General features: G+C 36.3%; 2 protein-coding genes across 2 annotated transcripts in view; one reads left to right on the top strand and one right to left on the bottom strand.

Annotated features, from left to right (window-relative positions):
* LOC105359211 (putative glucose-6-phosphate 1-epimerase) overlaps positions 1-6703 on the top strand; it is a 37945-nt gene extending 31242 nt beyond the window's left edge. The window contains exons 3-6 of the mRNA XM_011495731.1: positions 1990-2048; positions 2868-3205; positions 3725-4033; positions 6626-6703. Of these exons, the coding sequence (XP_011494033.1) occupies positions 1990-2048; positions 2868-3205; positions 3725-4033; positions 6626-6634 (715 nt within the window). The 3' untranslated portion in view covers positions 6635-6703. The remainder of the gene's footprint in view (positions 1-1989; positions 2049-2867; positions 3206-3724; positions 4034-6625) is intronic.
* Positions 6704-11014: 4311 nt separating this feature from the next.
* Positions 11015-14138, bottom strand: LOC105359210 (putative SERF-like protein). The gene is made up of 3 exons (XM_011495730.1): positions 14070-14138; positions 12301-12412; positions 11015-11366 (listed from the first exon to the last, which is right to left on the bottom strand). Exons 1-3 carry the CDS (start codon positions 14074-14076, stop codon positions 11291-11293), a joined length of 195 nt encoding a protein of 64 aa, XP_011494032.1. The 5' UTR covers positions 14077-14138; the 3' UTR covers positions 11015-11290.
* Positions 14139-15780: the final 1642 nt, after the last annotated feature.

Genomic DNA, 15780 nt, shown 5'->3' with positions numbered 1-15780 from the left:
ACCATCACCACCATCACCACCATCACCACCACCACCACCACCATTGAAAGAACCTGCGCCAAAATAAATCCGTTTCTTGCGGAATCAACTCACGTACTCCCGACGGTCGTATATTTTATAAAATGACCCATTTATTCTTATAAAATCTTGAGATCGAGATTCCCAGCTGCGTAATGAGTATCGATATTGTGGAATATATTAATAAATATGACTATGCCGCGTTATTAATTATCATGAAATTTTGATGAATTACTAATCGCTGTGGTATTTTCCACTACGTAAGCTTAGAAAGAAAAAATTACAGGTACCGGCTCCCGTTCAATTTATACATACATTTGCGCGCGCGCGCGCGTGTCTACACGTACGTACACGCATGCACGTGCCACATAGCCAATGAAAATACTGTACTGTATATATGGTTTTACATACCCTATATCTTTAATACAAGACATTATCGTATCGATTTACAATCTTGCAAATAATTTTTTATCGTCTTTCCCATATTGTAGGAATGTTGATTTGATTGAAATCTTTAAAACATACAAAGATTGTTACAAAAAAAAACAAAACAAAAAAAACCAAAAAAAAAAAACAAAACAAAAAAAAACAAAAAAAAAAAAAAATAATCGAGAATAAAATGAGTGACATTTTTCATTTATTTATTAAAATATCATTTTATCCATCTACATTTACATTTTCTATTTATAAGAAACTTCCATCGGATAACTCATGCGAGTGCCAACTTTTTTTTCCCACTCTTCCAAACACTTCACTGGCATTTATTTTCTTTTATGTCTTTTAATGCCCTTGGCTATTTTTGTTAAAACTCTGTAATACTGGTAATAATGTCATAAAGTCATGAGTTTTATTTTTCCACAATTAAAAGAATGGTTTCGTGTATAATAGTTGCAAATGTAGTAAACGTCATCTAACACTAATGTTCCTGAAAATTATTAAGGAATAATGGCCATCTGAGTTGATATTTATTTAGTTGCCACTTTGTCAAACGATATCTAAATTTAATAAAAAACAAAAAAAAAACAAAAACAAAAAAACATTCAATTATTCTTTTGTTTTCGATTATTCATGATAATACTTCGAGATTCTTATGATTATTACGAGTTTGTTTATTAAGGCGTAATTGAGAAAATAGTTTAACCATCTAAATGAAAAATTTTTTTAATCATCGACCAATGTATACTGAGTCATATTATTAAGTAATAATACATACATACGTGCATACATACGTGCATATATACGTACATACGGGGCATGCATGCATACATACACACATGCATAGAATAATACATGAAGCTTTAGTGTCGGGAAACCGGACGGCCAAGTTACTGGCAACTAAGTGCCAACTATGCTGGATTAAAAGTTTGCTCTAAACTTTCAGTTAGAATATGCAAAAAGAACTTGATTTAAAATGATAAATAACAATAAACGTATAATTAAAAATTGATAAACTAAACGACGTTCGAGATGTATTTCCCGATCAAAGTGATCGTCATTGATAAATTGACGTTAGGAACAGGTTGCAACACACATTGTACAGAATTAGCGAACAACCTGAATATTAAAGTTATAATGTAGGAATAACTAAAGCGAATGAATAAAATATTACGTTTAAGTATTGAAACGGCGAATGATAAGATTTGTGAAATCATACTTTCAAACTCAAACTTGAAAGCTAATTACTGACAATTATTTTAATTTATGTTGACAATCTTATTGATCGGCTGTAACTACAGCTTATTAAATAACTATTTTATTATTTAACATTAAGAGAAAATCATCGTGTAATAATGATGTTTGAACAATTTGAGAATTTTCCAATTTTCCAAATTTTCGTCAATAACGGAAGGCACGCGAGTGGAATGTTTGCAAAATAAGTAGCAAGCGAATTTACATAATTAATAAGCACGTTCTTTTTTTTCATCGTGTTTTTTTTTTTTGGTTTTGATTTGTTTTGTTTTTGTTTTACAGCAAGCAGGCGATTTTCGATGGAAAGAAAGCAATTAGGGGAGGAATTCCATTTGTCTTTCGTAAGTATAGCAAATGCACGAGTCATTGTCAAATGAAACATTTACATTTCCAAATTTTCTTAAACGTCCTGTCGATCGAGCTTTAGTAAGCACTCGACATTGAATCGACGCTGTAATTCCATCATGAAATAATGCTTTGAGATATTATCGCAAGAGCCAATGATATTCGCTTACTAATTAATGTTTATGAAATTATTTCGCATTTAATGAGGCAAATATGCTTGCATATTGCACATGAATATGTTTATTCGCTCGTACGTAAAAATAAAATTTAAGTAACATTCGCTTATAAGCCTACGAGGATTTGATAATGAGGATGTGTCTGCATACAATTGTGCACATTATTCGTTGGAATTTTTTGTAAATGTGTACGTGGGCGGGAGAACGGCGGGGCCGGGTGGAGGAGGGAGGGCGGGAGGAGAACTATCCAACAGGACGACGTCGATTCAATTCAAATGATATGTATCAGCGCATTTAAATGAAATAATATTATCGGAAATTTTCTTAATTAATCTCTTGTACAAATGCATTCCACGCGCTCACCAATGTGGAAACGAACGTTCCTAGACATTTCTCTGAATCAAGCGCTGGAACAATCTGGCAAAATTAACTATCTCTATCTCCCGTTGATTCTTAATCTCGGAGGCTTTATCGATGTGATTCTGAATTTTATGGATTTCTGGATTAGCTTATGTTAGTATAATAATTATCCTAGAATTATCCTAGCGCGAAAGGAAATTTTTTTTCTTTTTTTGAATTTTGAACGCGCGGCTCTCGCGATCGAAGCAGCACTCGTCAATCCTCCTCGATCTTCCTCAGCGCAATTCGGTGCTTGGACTTTCGGGCCCGGCCACGGCTTCGCCAGCATAATCCGCTGGACCGTGGAGAAGTCGCCGGAACGGCTGCCCAGTGGTGATGTCGAGGCCATCTTCTTCCTCATGGACAACGAATTTACGCGCTCGATGTGGAACTACCCGTTCAGGTTGACCTACAGGTTAATCCTCAGGGAAAAGGAGCTGCACTTCAACATCGGCGTCTATAATCCCAACAAGGATCACACGTTCAGCTTCAACCTCCTGCTGCACACGTACTTCAAGGTGCCGGACGTGAGGAGGTGCCAGATCACCGGACTCCACGGATGCACCTTCATCGACAAGGAAAATCTCTCGGGTTTTAAGTTCAACGGGAGCGTACATTGGGACGTTTCATTGCCTCGTAATTGGTAAGCTTATTGGCTCGTGTACGCGTGGCCTTGATCATTTATAGCCGAGAGCTGACCATAAGCTCGACTTTCTTTTCCCATCCATCGACCATCGGATCATTATGTATCACATCGCTATGTGTAAAACTCGAGCAATATTACCTATTTTCCTAAATTCAAATCATGTAGCCAAGGCGAGCACGAGCACATTATCGATGAATTCGGGATCCCAATGTACTAATCTCTCGACTTTTATAACTAATTTCGCTACTCCTCCAGGTAGTCAGTTTGCCACTGGAGATTTCGCGTAGTGGTTGAGAGATAGGGTGAGAGATAGGGTGAGAGATAGGGTGAGAAATAGGGTGAAAGAGAGAGAGAGAGAGAGAGAGAGAGAGAGAATGAAAGGGAGAGAGAGAGAGAGAGAGAATGAAAGAGAGAGTGATAAAAGTACTAACGATCGTGGGTTAACTTGCAGACGCGAGACAATCAGATCTTCCAGGAGGGCCGAGACGTGGTGACGGTGTGCGAGTGGACGGACCGCATCTACCAAAACACTCAGCCGGAGCACATAATAACGAACGTGGTATCAGGCAGGAAGATGCGCGTCCAGAAATACAATTTCCCGGACACCGTCGTCTGGAATCCGTGGCTAGAGAAGGCCCGCGACATACCGGACTTCGGTGACGACGAGTTCCCGAACATGATCTGCGTGGAGAGCGGCCACGTCAGCAGTCCCGTGCTCCTGCTGCCGGGCACGGCTTTCGAGGCCAGTCAAATTCTCCAGGTAATCCCACTGCTGCGGTCGCCCTCGCGTCTCCGGAGATACGTGTGAGTCTCCCCTGCCGACCTGGCTCTACGGGCCTTTTTACGAAATGAAGGCTCCCGGAGCCGACGGGTCTCGATGTCGGAGCCGGCGAGGGTGGAGGGGGGGGGGAGAGGAAAAGAGTGGCTCCCGTCCTCGGCTCCGCCCGGACGATTCTCTAATGCGATAAATACGCGGTCGGTCGAGATGCGCGATTTATGGCCTCGGCCGGTTGCCGCTACCGGCCTGCTTGTATACTTATGTTTACGTAATTTCTTCATTCGGCGGATCGCGTGGCATCCATAAATCATCCGAATAAATTATCTTAGCCGAGGATCTTGCACAAAAGTCAAGTCGAATGACCGTTAAACGACGCTTTACCATTATGGTATTCTCAAATACTACTCATAACCTCACATTTTACATATTATTTTATTGCATTATATTTTCAATTGCACAAAGGCGGACAGCACTTTCTATATATTCAACAGACATTTATTTATGTTGCTTAAAGGACTGTAAAACTTTATGCGTAAGCATGTAAATACGCGCGGAAAGAGGGGATTTTAAGAATTTTTCTCATTCGATAGAGTACGATCTCTGCTTGCCTCTGCTGAATCGTGGAAATATAATTGACAATCTTAGCGTTTAGCCTCGCGTTAATTTGATCGACAATTGTCATTATTTTTCTTGTATAATACCAATGAGATCGACTTGTGATCCGTGTGTCATTGACATCTATGCATACATTTACGTAATTCAGCAATCATTCGTTTATACGAATAAATTTAAGAGTTTGTCACGCACCATTGTACATTACTTTCCTTCCTTCTTTTACTTTACTTCAATTTGATTTAAGCGTTAGTCCTAATTATTACCAACGTAACATTTCCATTGTATCCCACAATAATTGTCTAATTATTATCTAATTGTATGCCTTTTCATGTTCCATGATAATATTTACTGGTAAAACAGCGCGTGGAGTGTGTGACTTTGGAAATGGTTTAAAACGTCGCTGCCACGCTCGCATTGAAGTGATATGTCGAGCGATAAACTATAACAATCGCCGATAACGATCCCTTTTTCCGTCTAATTATTTCTTTATTTTTATAGTCAAGTTTATCATGTTTGCTGATGCGTATTTTTAAATTAACGAATTACCAGCCTTTGTGTATATGTATATATGTCAATTCACTTTCCACGTCAATTATCTAGCATTACACTTCATTTATAATAATTAAGTAATGCGAGAAATCTGTAGTAAAAATCAAATAAACTGATATAGATAAAATTTATAGAAATTGAGAGATTGTCACGTAGATGCAGTGATACGAAAGAGGATTATGCGTGATCGAGGCAATTAAATGATTGATCACGGCTAGCGTAGGCAATCCGATCGTCCTGCTTGTCGTGCCGTAGTACTCCGTCGCACATTCAATGATCATAACTTTCAGTTACATCCCAAGTAAAAGATTTAATAACAGACTGCATACGTAAGACCAGTTATTAAAGTTGCATTAACACATTTATGGTGAATATGTATAACCTTGTAAAATTAATAAATTAGCATATATAAACAAGATAATAAAATGTTAATAAGCGAATTAAGCGAGTGAGAAAAATATACTACGTGTACCGTACGATACCTTCCATAAGCTTACGCACATGTAAAATTTAGAATAATAAGCAAGTGACTCGTCGAGTAGAGTTGTTTTTGTTTTTGTTTTTTTTTTTCTTTTAATTTTTTTGTACTACAGTAAAATTTTATTAATAATATGCTGAAATAGTAGTGAATCTAATATTACGTACGCGCGCGAGAGTGTAAACCTCAACGTATCTCTTTAAAATAATAATTGCAATACTTATTGAAAGTCACGGTTTAATAGCAGAAGGCAATATAAAATAGTTGAAAAAAAAAAAAGAAGAAAAGAAGCATTTGAATGAAATGTTTATGAAATCGCTTAAACGCTTAGCTAATTAATATTACATCCTCGGATTTTATATTTAATTTATATGATTAATAACGAGGCAGAATATGCTCGTTTAATGCATTTAATACGTATAACGAAGAGTGGCACTCTATTTCTCTCTGCATTTTTTATAAATGTTTTTTTTTCTTTCTTTCTTTCTTTTTTTTTTTTTTTTTTTTAACGTTACAATTAGAGGCTATACGAGTTACCAATGACATTATCAATGCAACGGCTTGCAGAGAAAAGAAAATAAGCAGAGAAAACAATCGCTACTTCATCTCCAATCCAAATTCGCTTGAGTGCGCATTCTTAATGCCACGAGAATGCCGCGCGATTAAGCTTAAAAACGATGTAATTAATTTATTAATTAATGGTAAAGCCCCTCGCCGGCGCGCAGCATTAGTTTATCCATCCGCGCACGTATTGTCGCTCGGATAATTTTCAATTTTGCGCGAAACGGCGCTTCTTCGAATGGCCAAATAATGCCGAGAGCTCGGCCGTGAATAAGCAGGGAGCCGGTGCAATTAAGAGCCCGGCTTCTTCCGCTTCTTCGGCGCGCCTCGTAAACGAGTCCTCGTGTCTCTAATGCCGCGGGTGCTTGCAGGTAATGTGAGTGGAGGGTGGAGGAGGACCGTCGCAGAGCAGTGCGGCGTCAGGGAGGCCTGGATGCGCTGTTGCCGAGGTCGGCAGCGGCTCGACGTCGAGCGCCGCTCCCGTCTGGCCCAACGGCGCCGGCTGGCTCTACGTCCCGACGACTCCCGCCTCCCACAACGCGCCGCCCCCGACGCATCACCACATGCACCCGCACTGCGTCGCCCAGAGCTGCACCATTTGCTCGCTCAACCTCTGAGGAGGCCGTGTCCGAGCCAGGTGAAGCCTGCGCGAGTCGTCGTCGACGCCTTCTCCCCCTGGAACGAGGGCCCTCCACTGGCCCATTCGCTTATATCGTTCGCTGACTCTTCCTCAAATTATAATATACGACTATGTCCCAATCCGCCTATCTCTCTCTCTCTCTCTCTCTCTCGCGCGCGCGCGCGCGCGCGCTTTATCCTCATTCGCAAGACCCTACCCAACCCACCCCACGCCACACCACACCACACCGGACGACACCACTGCCACCACTATCATCACCATCATCAGCAGCACTACCACGAGTGGCGACTCGTGATGATCAAATGCCGATCGATAGTGCGATCTTTTTTGCAGTCGTATTCAGAATTTTCTCCTATTACCGAGGCGACACTAACAGCATAGAATCTACATCTATGCTTTTCTTTTCATTAATATCGATAATCTACGATGTATAAATTATTCAGAGCAGAGGAATATTAAACTGTTTTTCTCCTTTTTATTTGTGCGTGAGTGTGCGCGCGCGCGCGCCTCACGGACAAGGTAGTGTGGACGATTTACTTGGAAATTATTATCGAACACGGTAGGACTTCGTGTGGTCGTAGTTGTCGCAACTTAATTGTAAGAAGGCTCCTTACAATTGCAAATCATAAACTCTCCGTACTTTCTATGCTAAACGTGTATTCAACCGTATTTGAAATTTAATGGAAAATGATGAATGATTGTATTTCGTAAGGTCAAGCTTGGAAAACGTATTCGTAATATGCACGGTGCTCTTTTATTGTCGACGTCAAGGAATCATTATTAAAATATAATAAGGCATTGCGTATAAAAGTTGTGGTCTTACTTTTTATCGTTGAATTAATATCGACGTCTAGAGTCCATGACTCTTCCGTTATTTAAGATTAGTAAAAGGAATAATTCAACAAGACATTGACGATGCACCGTCAGCCTCTGTGTTAAGGAATGGAATTATTTATTTTGCCCCTCGTAAAATATAGCGAAATACCGAAGAACTTACTTTATTTTGCTTAAGCCGAACAACGTCTGTAAGTATTTAAATGATGAAATTTAATTTGGTAGAGAAACTTTGGTACGTGCATTTATGAAAATTGATAAAATTAATTAAGATTCACGCATTTGCCCAGATGACTTTTCCACGTATTATACTTCGATCATTGTCATTATTTCATATTCGTAGTATTAAACTAAATAATTCTGTCTTCTATTGTTTTAATTAAATGAGAAAAAAACAAAAAAAAAATAATAAGCATTCGTCCTTTGAACGTTTCGAGGCGAGACATTTAAGTTGAATTGGTAGTCTACGCGATTAATGCCTGGCAATGCCCGGTTTTTCTTTAAATCATTGTAAAATGATATTGGGATATTAAAATAAACTTAGCTTAGTGAATTGTATCGATGCAGGCATTAGGTATACATTTAAATAATTTAAATAAATCGTCATCCGATTATATAATGTTTTTCACGCAATGGTCCAATTAATAGAAAACTGATGCTATTATATCGCTGCAACACCTCCCTCATCGATCATTATTCATTATCAATTAATACGATCAACTGACCAAATAAAGACATGGAATTTGATAATGAAACTAAGAAAGAGACACGCACACAGGATGTAAAAAGATGATATTGTACCTCCTGCCAAATTTCTAATATTGTTAGAATGCAAAAATGTTGTATCTCTAAGTCTTATGCCGTATCGTTATAATAAATCATTGAAATACATGTAAGCAATAAATACAGTCGATACTTATCCGATAAGGAAAACAAATGTATATTTGATGTAAGTGTTCCAAAAAAAAAAAAAAAAAAAAAACAAAAAACAAAACAAAAAAAAACAAAAAAAAAAAAAAAAAAAAAAAAAAAAAAATATATATATATATATATATATATATATATATAATAATAATAATAATCTTAAACTAAAATAGTCTTTCAGCATTTAAAAAAATTGATGAGAATGTGAGATTATTTCATACTGACAGGATTTGCTTGATTATATTATATTGCAACCGAAATAAACTTTTAATGAAAAGAAAAACCGTCGATTTGACATTGTTAGCGCGACGGTAATATTCCTTGTACAGGACAATATGAATTCGTTTTAATCGATTGCGAGTCGATGTGTTGCTTCAAATATTAACAAATGTAGTAAATAATTTTTAAATGGTGCTCGAATTGAATGTATTAAAAAGAGACGAGACAAAACAAAACAAAAACAAAAACAAAAACAAAAACAAAAATTACATCATGGTGCCATTAGCAATTTTGTTTTCTTAGGTCCTGTTTCTTTTTTTGTTCTTTACATTATTTTATGTCCTTTATCATTTACGCAATTAGTTAATGTTCAAGCTTTATTCGACATCTAAAAGATGTTTCAAGGATATTCAACACAAGATGTTTAAAGAAATTTCATAAGGCATCGATATAATAAAACTATTACTGACATAATATTGTTGTATAATTATTTGTTGTCTCGCATTGGCTGAAAAATACCTTACAAGGATAAAGAATGATATTTACGTAATGTTTATGCCTGCTCCTATGATTCGTTTCTAAATTTAATATTTAATTTTTGTTATGTTAAGGGCGCAAAGATAGCAAAAATAAATAGAATAATTCGTCAGTTTTTAGTAAAAATAAGATTATAAAATGTAGTATAACGAATGACTTCCTTACAAGAATGTAATTAATTACTCGTTACAAAATTTTGTTTTTTAGACTGTAGTAGTCACACATAGTATACAAGATTAACTAATTTTATACAAAATCTTTCCCATAAGCAATCCGTAAGTCTAATTTGGTCTTCCATTACATTCTTTAGCCTGTTAAAACGTTATGCAATATTATACCGATTTAGTAATGTAATATTTTGTCTTAATTGTTCCCTCCAATTCAAATACAAATACAAAAGAAAAACTCAGTTCTCAAATATAAAGTAAAGTGTACTTTTTTTTGGGAAAGTGCAATAAAAATCTGAAAAACATTTAAATCTTTTATTTCTCATGTTCATTTCCCGATTCTCAAAAAGTCTTTATTCTCGTAATTATAATTATAATTAAGATGGAATTTATATATAAGTAAATGATTCGTTTTATCTTCGAATATTCTCAACATATTTGCATAATGAGTGACGCCCATTAAAATTAGAAGATAAGAGAAATTATTAAAAGCCTGTTAATGTTTGTTGTTGTTGTTGTTGTTTTTTTTTTAAGAAAGAGTAATTCATTCTACTGAATAGTTATTTTGCAAATCTTTCGGCATTTTTATACTATTATTAGTATGTTACATTGATGCATTTTCATTTATTTCACCAATACCAGTACTACGATCATCTTATTTGAAAATTCTAATGAAATATCACAAATAATTAATACATGCTATGCTGTAGTATCGTTGGGCTTTAAAAACTTGCTTACCTTATTACATTATCCAACTGCATGAAAATTATATTTTTAAATTAATCGAACTTCTTCGTAATGGTGATCGTTAGTGAATATTGATCAAATAAATTAATAAAACTATTTAATGTTTAGATATAAAGCAACGATCACTTAACAATTAAATGCATGGTGTAGTATTTCGCTTTAAATTACTTTATAAATATTCTATTAAGACTTTCTACATTTCAGATAGGTTATTCAGTATATTTCAGATAGTTTATCGGTTCTTAATAGCTTTTATAATAAATATTTGATAATACATTTATACAGTGGCATACATTTTTCTGTTTTTTTTTTTTTTTTTTTTGTTTCTCTTTGTCTTATTTTTTTGTTCTGCAAAATGAAAAAAATTAATTTTTACAAGATCACAAAGGATAAATGATGATTTAAGAAATGAAACACTGCATGTACATTTCGTTATTAAAACTCTAACGGTTGATAAATTTATTATGTGTTAAGTATGATGACTAAAATACAACATCTTGAACTTGCACCAGACTAATGTCACTGCGGCTAATTACAAATTCAATTTAATTTAAGAATCACATTTACAATTATTTAAACTCATCGATAAGGTACAGTTGTCTCCTGTTAAGCACAATTCCTAAATCTACAGCAATTGATCGATTAAGATTTTAACTATGTATCGACAATGATTATGTATTTATTTCTTTTTCTTTTTTTTCTTTTTATTCACAATGTCTACTCCAATAGCTTCTGTGAATTATTTTGTAAGGACATAACACTATTCATGTTCTGTACAGTCTATGGAAATTAATTATGCTAAATTACAAACAGAACATTTTTGTTTTTTGTTTGCACAATTGTCCTTTAATGCTTGCGAAGCTGAACGAGAATTACTCATAAAGGAAATTCATTAATGTCAGTATCATCGTTAATAAAATTTTTTTTTCTTTGTTTCGTTCTTATATAACAAGATATTTTGATTATCGTTATTTCACTGCTTGATTTCCCACTTCGCCGTCTTGTTGCTTTTTTAACTGCTTTTCCCTCATCCTTTCAGCATCTCTGTAATAAAAATGTTCCGAGTTTTTCTTCAATTTATTAAGGAAATTAATCTACTGCAAGATCGTATGTGAAAATGTTTAATTCCATTTTTAGTGAAAGCATTCTTAACTTAATTTTACATTTATTAATCTCGACTCTTGTGTACAATTTTTTAATGTTTCCATAATAATGACAGTTTATCATATTCAAATTAATTTCTTTTCTTGGCTCATATGGATGATGATTCGATTAAGAGTAGGAAGAATTTTTGTTAATGTCATTAAAATAAAAACATAAAAAAATAATTTTATTTTATCTTCTGTCTAATAATGTCTCGTATTTTTAACATTTTTCAAATTCAGCCAATCAGAAGTATCGATGATCCATTTATTGTACAAACTTCTATTTGTACAATAAAGACATTTATACTTCATACCACTGCTGTCTACTTTACTATTTGGATTTTTCTAACTTTCAATATAAGCAAATGTATTAGTGGTAATTTTTAGTAATTACCATTGTAACATGCTTATAAAAGTTTCGGGTACAGATGCAAACGCTCGAATATTCAGATGTACACCTTTGTGAACGTTTGGCAGCTTTATTTGTTTGATCTGTGTCTAACAAAATTCGAGAAAAGAAATTTTTTCAAATTACATGTAATCCACTGATAATTATGAAGGGTGAACATTTTTAGCATGTATAACGTGAAATTCTCTCGTGACAAAATGTAATCGATCGTCTCTAAAACTGCCTTAATCATAGAGATTTTTTTACTTTTATAGTAGTAGGCTTTAGATTTTCAGAGAAAAGGAGAAAAAAGAAGAAGAAAAAAAAGAAGAAGAAGACGATATTTCCTTGTTATACATCCTAAAGATTGTAATCATTGCTCTTAGCATAAATATAAGAAGTATAATGAAAGGAAAAATAACATTTCATCGCTTCGATCGATTACCGTTGTTTCCTTTGTTCAAGAGTTAAACCCTTATTACTCTCCTGCTCCGCAGCTGTTTTCTTTGATGACTTTTTTAAGTTTTTCGCTCTGGCTAGTTCACGTTGATTTCCACCTAAAAATAAAATAAAATATATAAGCATATAACCTTAAAATTCAACTTCCAAAATAATTACATAGAAAATTGTCTTATGCATTTTGTCGACACACTGGAATGTATTTAAAGCGAGCGTAATGGAATATTAATTAATATTAGGCTCATTATATCGCTGGGCTAGGATAGAAGAATTTGGGAAAACTAAAGACATGTAGTTCCAATGGTAATTTCAATCGATAAATCTAAAACATATCGATGCTGAATAATAAAGTATAACTAATCTAATAACCTTGACGTGTCTGGTAAATACAAAATTTCCATTCGTACTATTTCTACGTAATATAATATTGATCTATGAAAAATATCAATATTCTTTATATACAGAGGCTTATATATATATATATATACATATATATATACAATGATTAAATACAGAAATTAGCAGGCAAGCTGGAAGAAAAAGTGAATTAATCGCTACTAAATCATGACGACATTTAATCGACTTACACTGGAAGGAGAATTAAAACTTATTGGTGAATGAGCAATGACTTGGAGCCAATTTAATCCGCACACACACGCGCGCGCGCATTACAACGTTATACCATAATTTATGGTTCATAAATAAATGATAAAAAAATGTATCTTTATTGCAGTAATAAGAAAAGTATAGAATATATGTTCTTTGAATGCAGTATGGGGAGCAGCCAACGATCGACAGACTTAAATAATGATAAACATTAAAATGAAATCGTCATTTGGTCAAACAACTATTGTCTACCAACGAATTTCTTATTAAACCTTCGTGTCTCAGACTTTAAATTACTCAACAATTCGGATAAACAAGTGCCGTAAGCGATGAAAAGAAATTGGGGACACGTTCCACTAACCGTACAACAATCGTCCTCCCGTTTTATAAATAATTGAACGACGTGGGGGAACGCGAAAAACAAACATTGCTCGCGCTTCGCGCACAACTAAACAAGGAAGCAACGAAAATGTCATGAATCATCGATGGTTGGGCACGATACGGCGAGTAAGCGTGGAGCAATAATAATGCGGAAGCGAGCAAAGCCCCGAGACGATCGACCTCGGGAAGGAGAAGGACACGCGGACACGAGCAGCGGGGATCGGACTTTTCTAGAATTGGGCTCGGCTCCGGGTCGGCTGACAACATGGTGTCGAATTTCACGGGCCGCCAGGTAACGCGGTCGCGCGACCCACGACGTCTCGGTGATCCTGCGCTCATAAACGAAGCCTCGGGGACTTTGCTTCTTTCCACCCACCCAAGGGAAGTGCGAGACTTGTACAGCTGTAGTAGTTACAGAGAGAAAGAGAGAAACACGACAGAGTCTTAACAGGAGAATGACAGACGTAAGAGGTGGAAGGAGGAAGGAGGAAGGAGGAAGCAGGAAGAAGGGAGGAGGGACGGGGGGGGAGAGAGAAGTGAGAGAGAGAGAGAGAGAGAGAGAGAGAGAGAGAGAGAGAGAGAGAGAGAGAGAGAGAGAGAGAGAGAGAGAGAGAGAGAGAGAGAGAGAGAGAGAGAGAGAGAGAGAGAGAGAGAGAGAGAGAGAGAGAGTGAGTGAGAGTGAGTGAGAGACAGCGAGCGAGGAAGGAGGGAGACGGAAGAGGGAAAGTCAGGCAGGTTCGTTCGGTCGCTCGCTCGGGCAATACTCACGAGTCATGATTTTCTAGCCTTGGCCTCCGACAAACAAGAACTCGAAAATTTCGACAGGCGACGCGCGCGATGCCCCGATAGGGAGCTGCGTATTCCACAAGGAGCCGTTGAAGAGACGTCGTCGTCCTGGGCTGACGAGCGTAAGACGTACGTACCGTCGATCACAAGTCGAGCTTCATCGGCGCGCGCCTCTCGGCCGCCTCTCTATATATAATATCTCGCGTCCCACCCGCTCTTCGCGCGCGCACGCACGCACACATACACGCAGCCAGAGCCTTTAGTAGCCCCCCTCCGGCCCCTCCTCGTCGTTCGTCGTCAATGGACTCGCGCGACCTTTGATTCGTAGCGGCGCCGAAGACGGCGCTCGCGTCGCATTCGACTTGGATAAACAAGATGCGACGACGCCTCGTTTTCTCTTGCCCTACCTACCTCCTTCCCCCGTCCCTCGCTCACGCTCAACACCTACCAATATACCCATTATACCTACCTACTACCATCCGTTCTTTCTTCATCCCTACCTTCCTTTGATTTCTCGCTGGATCTTCATAGGAGTTTGTTCGGCGGGGAGAGCGCAGGCGCGCTCTACCCCAACTGACGACGATTTAACATTTCGGGCTTAACTTCTAACATCGCCCAATATGGTCCTTTATGATGTATTACTTTTAAAGAAGCACTCGAGGACTAATAATCAAATAGTTTATGAAATTAATTTTTAACTTTATGTACCTTTCATCGTCTTTACAGCTTACTGATTTTAAAGCAACGAATCGTTTGAAAATCTTTGAATCAGCTCATAACGCGCAAGATGGGGGGGGGGGGGGGGGGGTAATAACGTTCTTTTACAACCGAGTATAACAATAATATTCTGCTAATTGAACTGTGATTATCGACTCAAATACCATCAACTGGGGCAAAAACAATTTTTTTTTTTTTTTTTTTAATCCTTGCCTCTTAAGTTCAAGTACTTGATGATCTATCTTATAATCTATCATCGATATCGCCACGACAGATCGACAACATATTATAATATATTCATTTTCAAAATGTACATTTCAAATAAACATTGAGCCTCATTCGCACAGAAAAATGCAACTTTGTTGAGATTATATCTAGGAGTTTCTTTAGTTTATTTAGGGAAAACTTGCGAAACGTAAGTGGTGCCTTTCATCGACGTGTTATTATTCGAAATTACGCGAATGTTGAAATTTGTGATCGATATCAATTTCAACTTGACTACGATTTATTTCAAAATTGTATTAATAAACTGAATAAATGAATTATCGCAATCCCATGTGCTTTTCTCTTCCTCCCAAGCATTTTAAGAGAGGTTGTAAGGCTTGCAATGATTTTTGTTATGTAAAATAATTATTTAAATAATTGCAACGTACTAGCATTTACACGCGTACACAATGTAATTTGTTTTTTATTTTTATGTATGCAATTGTAAGTTGAGCGTAGCGCGTCTTTTTTTGAAGAAACAAAATCCGAAAACATTGCGACAGTTTACGCAATTTCTCCTGCACTAATTCACGAATTATATTATATTATATTTTCACAATACACAATTAATGACTAAATTTGTTGAATGTTAATCTAAATATCGCTGTTGTATAAACAATTAGTTTAAATGATAAGTCTTTGATCGTTTCAAGTCATAAAAATGTCATCCTCGTTTTATCTTTATCGAACATTTTGAACGTTTAAATTTTCC

The sequence above is a fragment of the Ceratosolen solmsi genome, unplaced genomic scaffold (genome assembly GCF_000503995.2).
Source record: "Ceratosolen solmsi marchali unplaced genomic scaffold, CerSol_1.0 scaffold11, whole genome shotgun sequence".
NCBI classification, from domain to species: domain Eukaryota; kingdom Metazoa; phylum Arthropoda; class Insecta; order Hymenoptera; family Agaonidae; genus Ceratosolen; species Ceratosolen solmsi.
The sequence above is the reverse complement of the archived record's forward strand: the minus strand, read 5'-3'. Positions and strand labels throughout refer to the sequence as shown.

Bases quoted from the DNA above. Each gene is read 5' to 3' on its own strand.
- LOC105359210 (XM_011495730.1), bottom strand. The intron at 11,367-12,300 runs GTAATCGATCGA...TTTTTATTACAG, and splicing joins CTTGAACAAAGGAAACAACG to AGATGCTGAAAGGATGAGGG.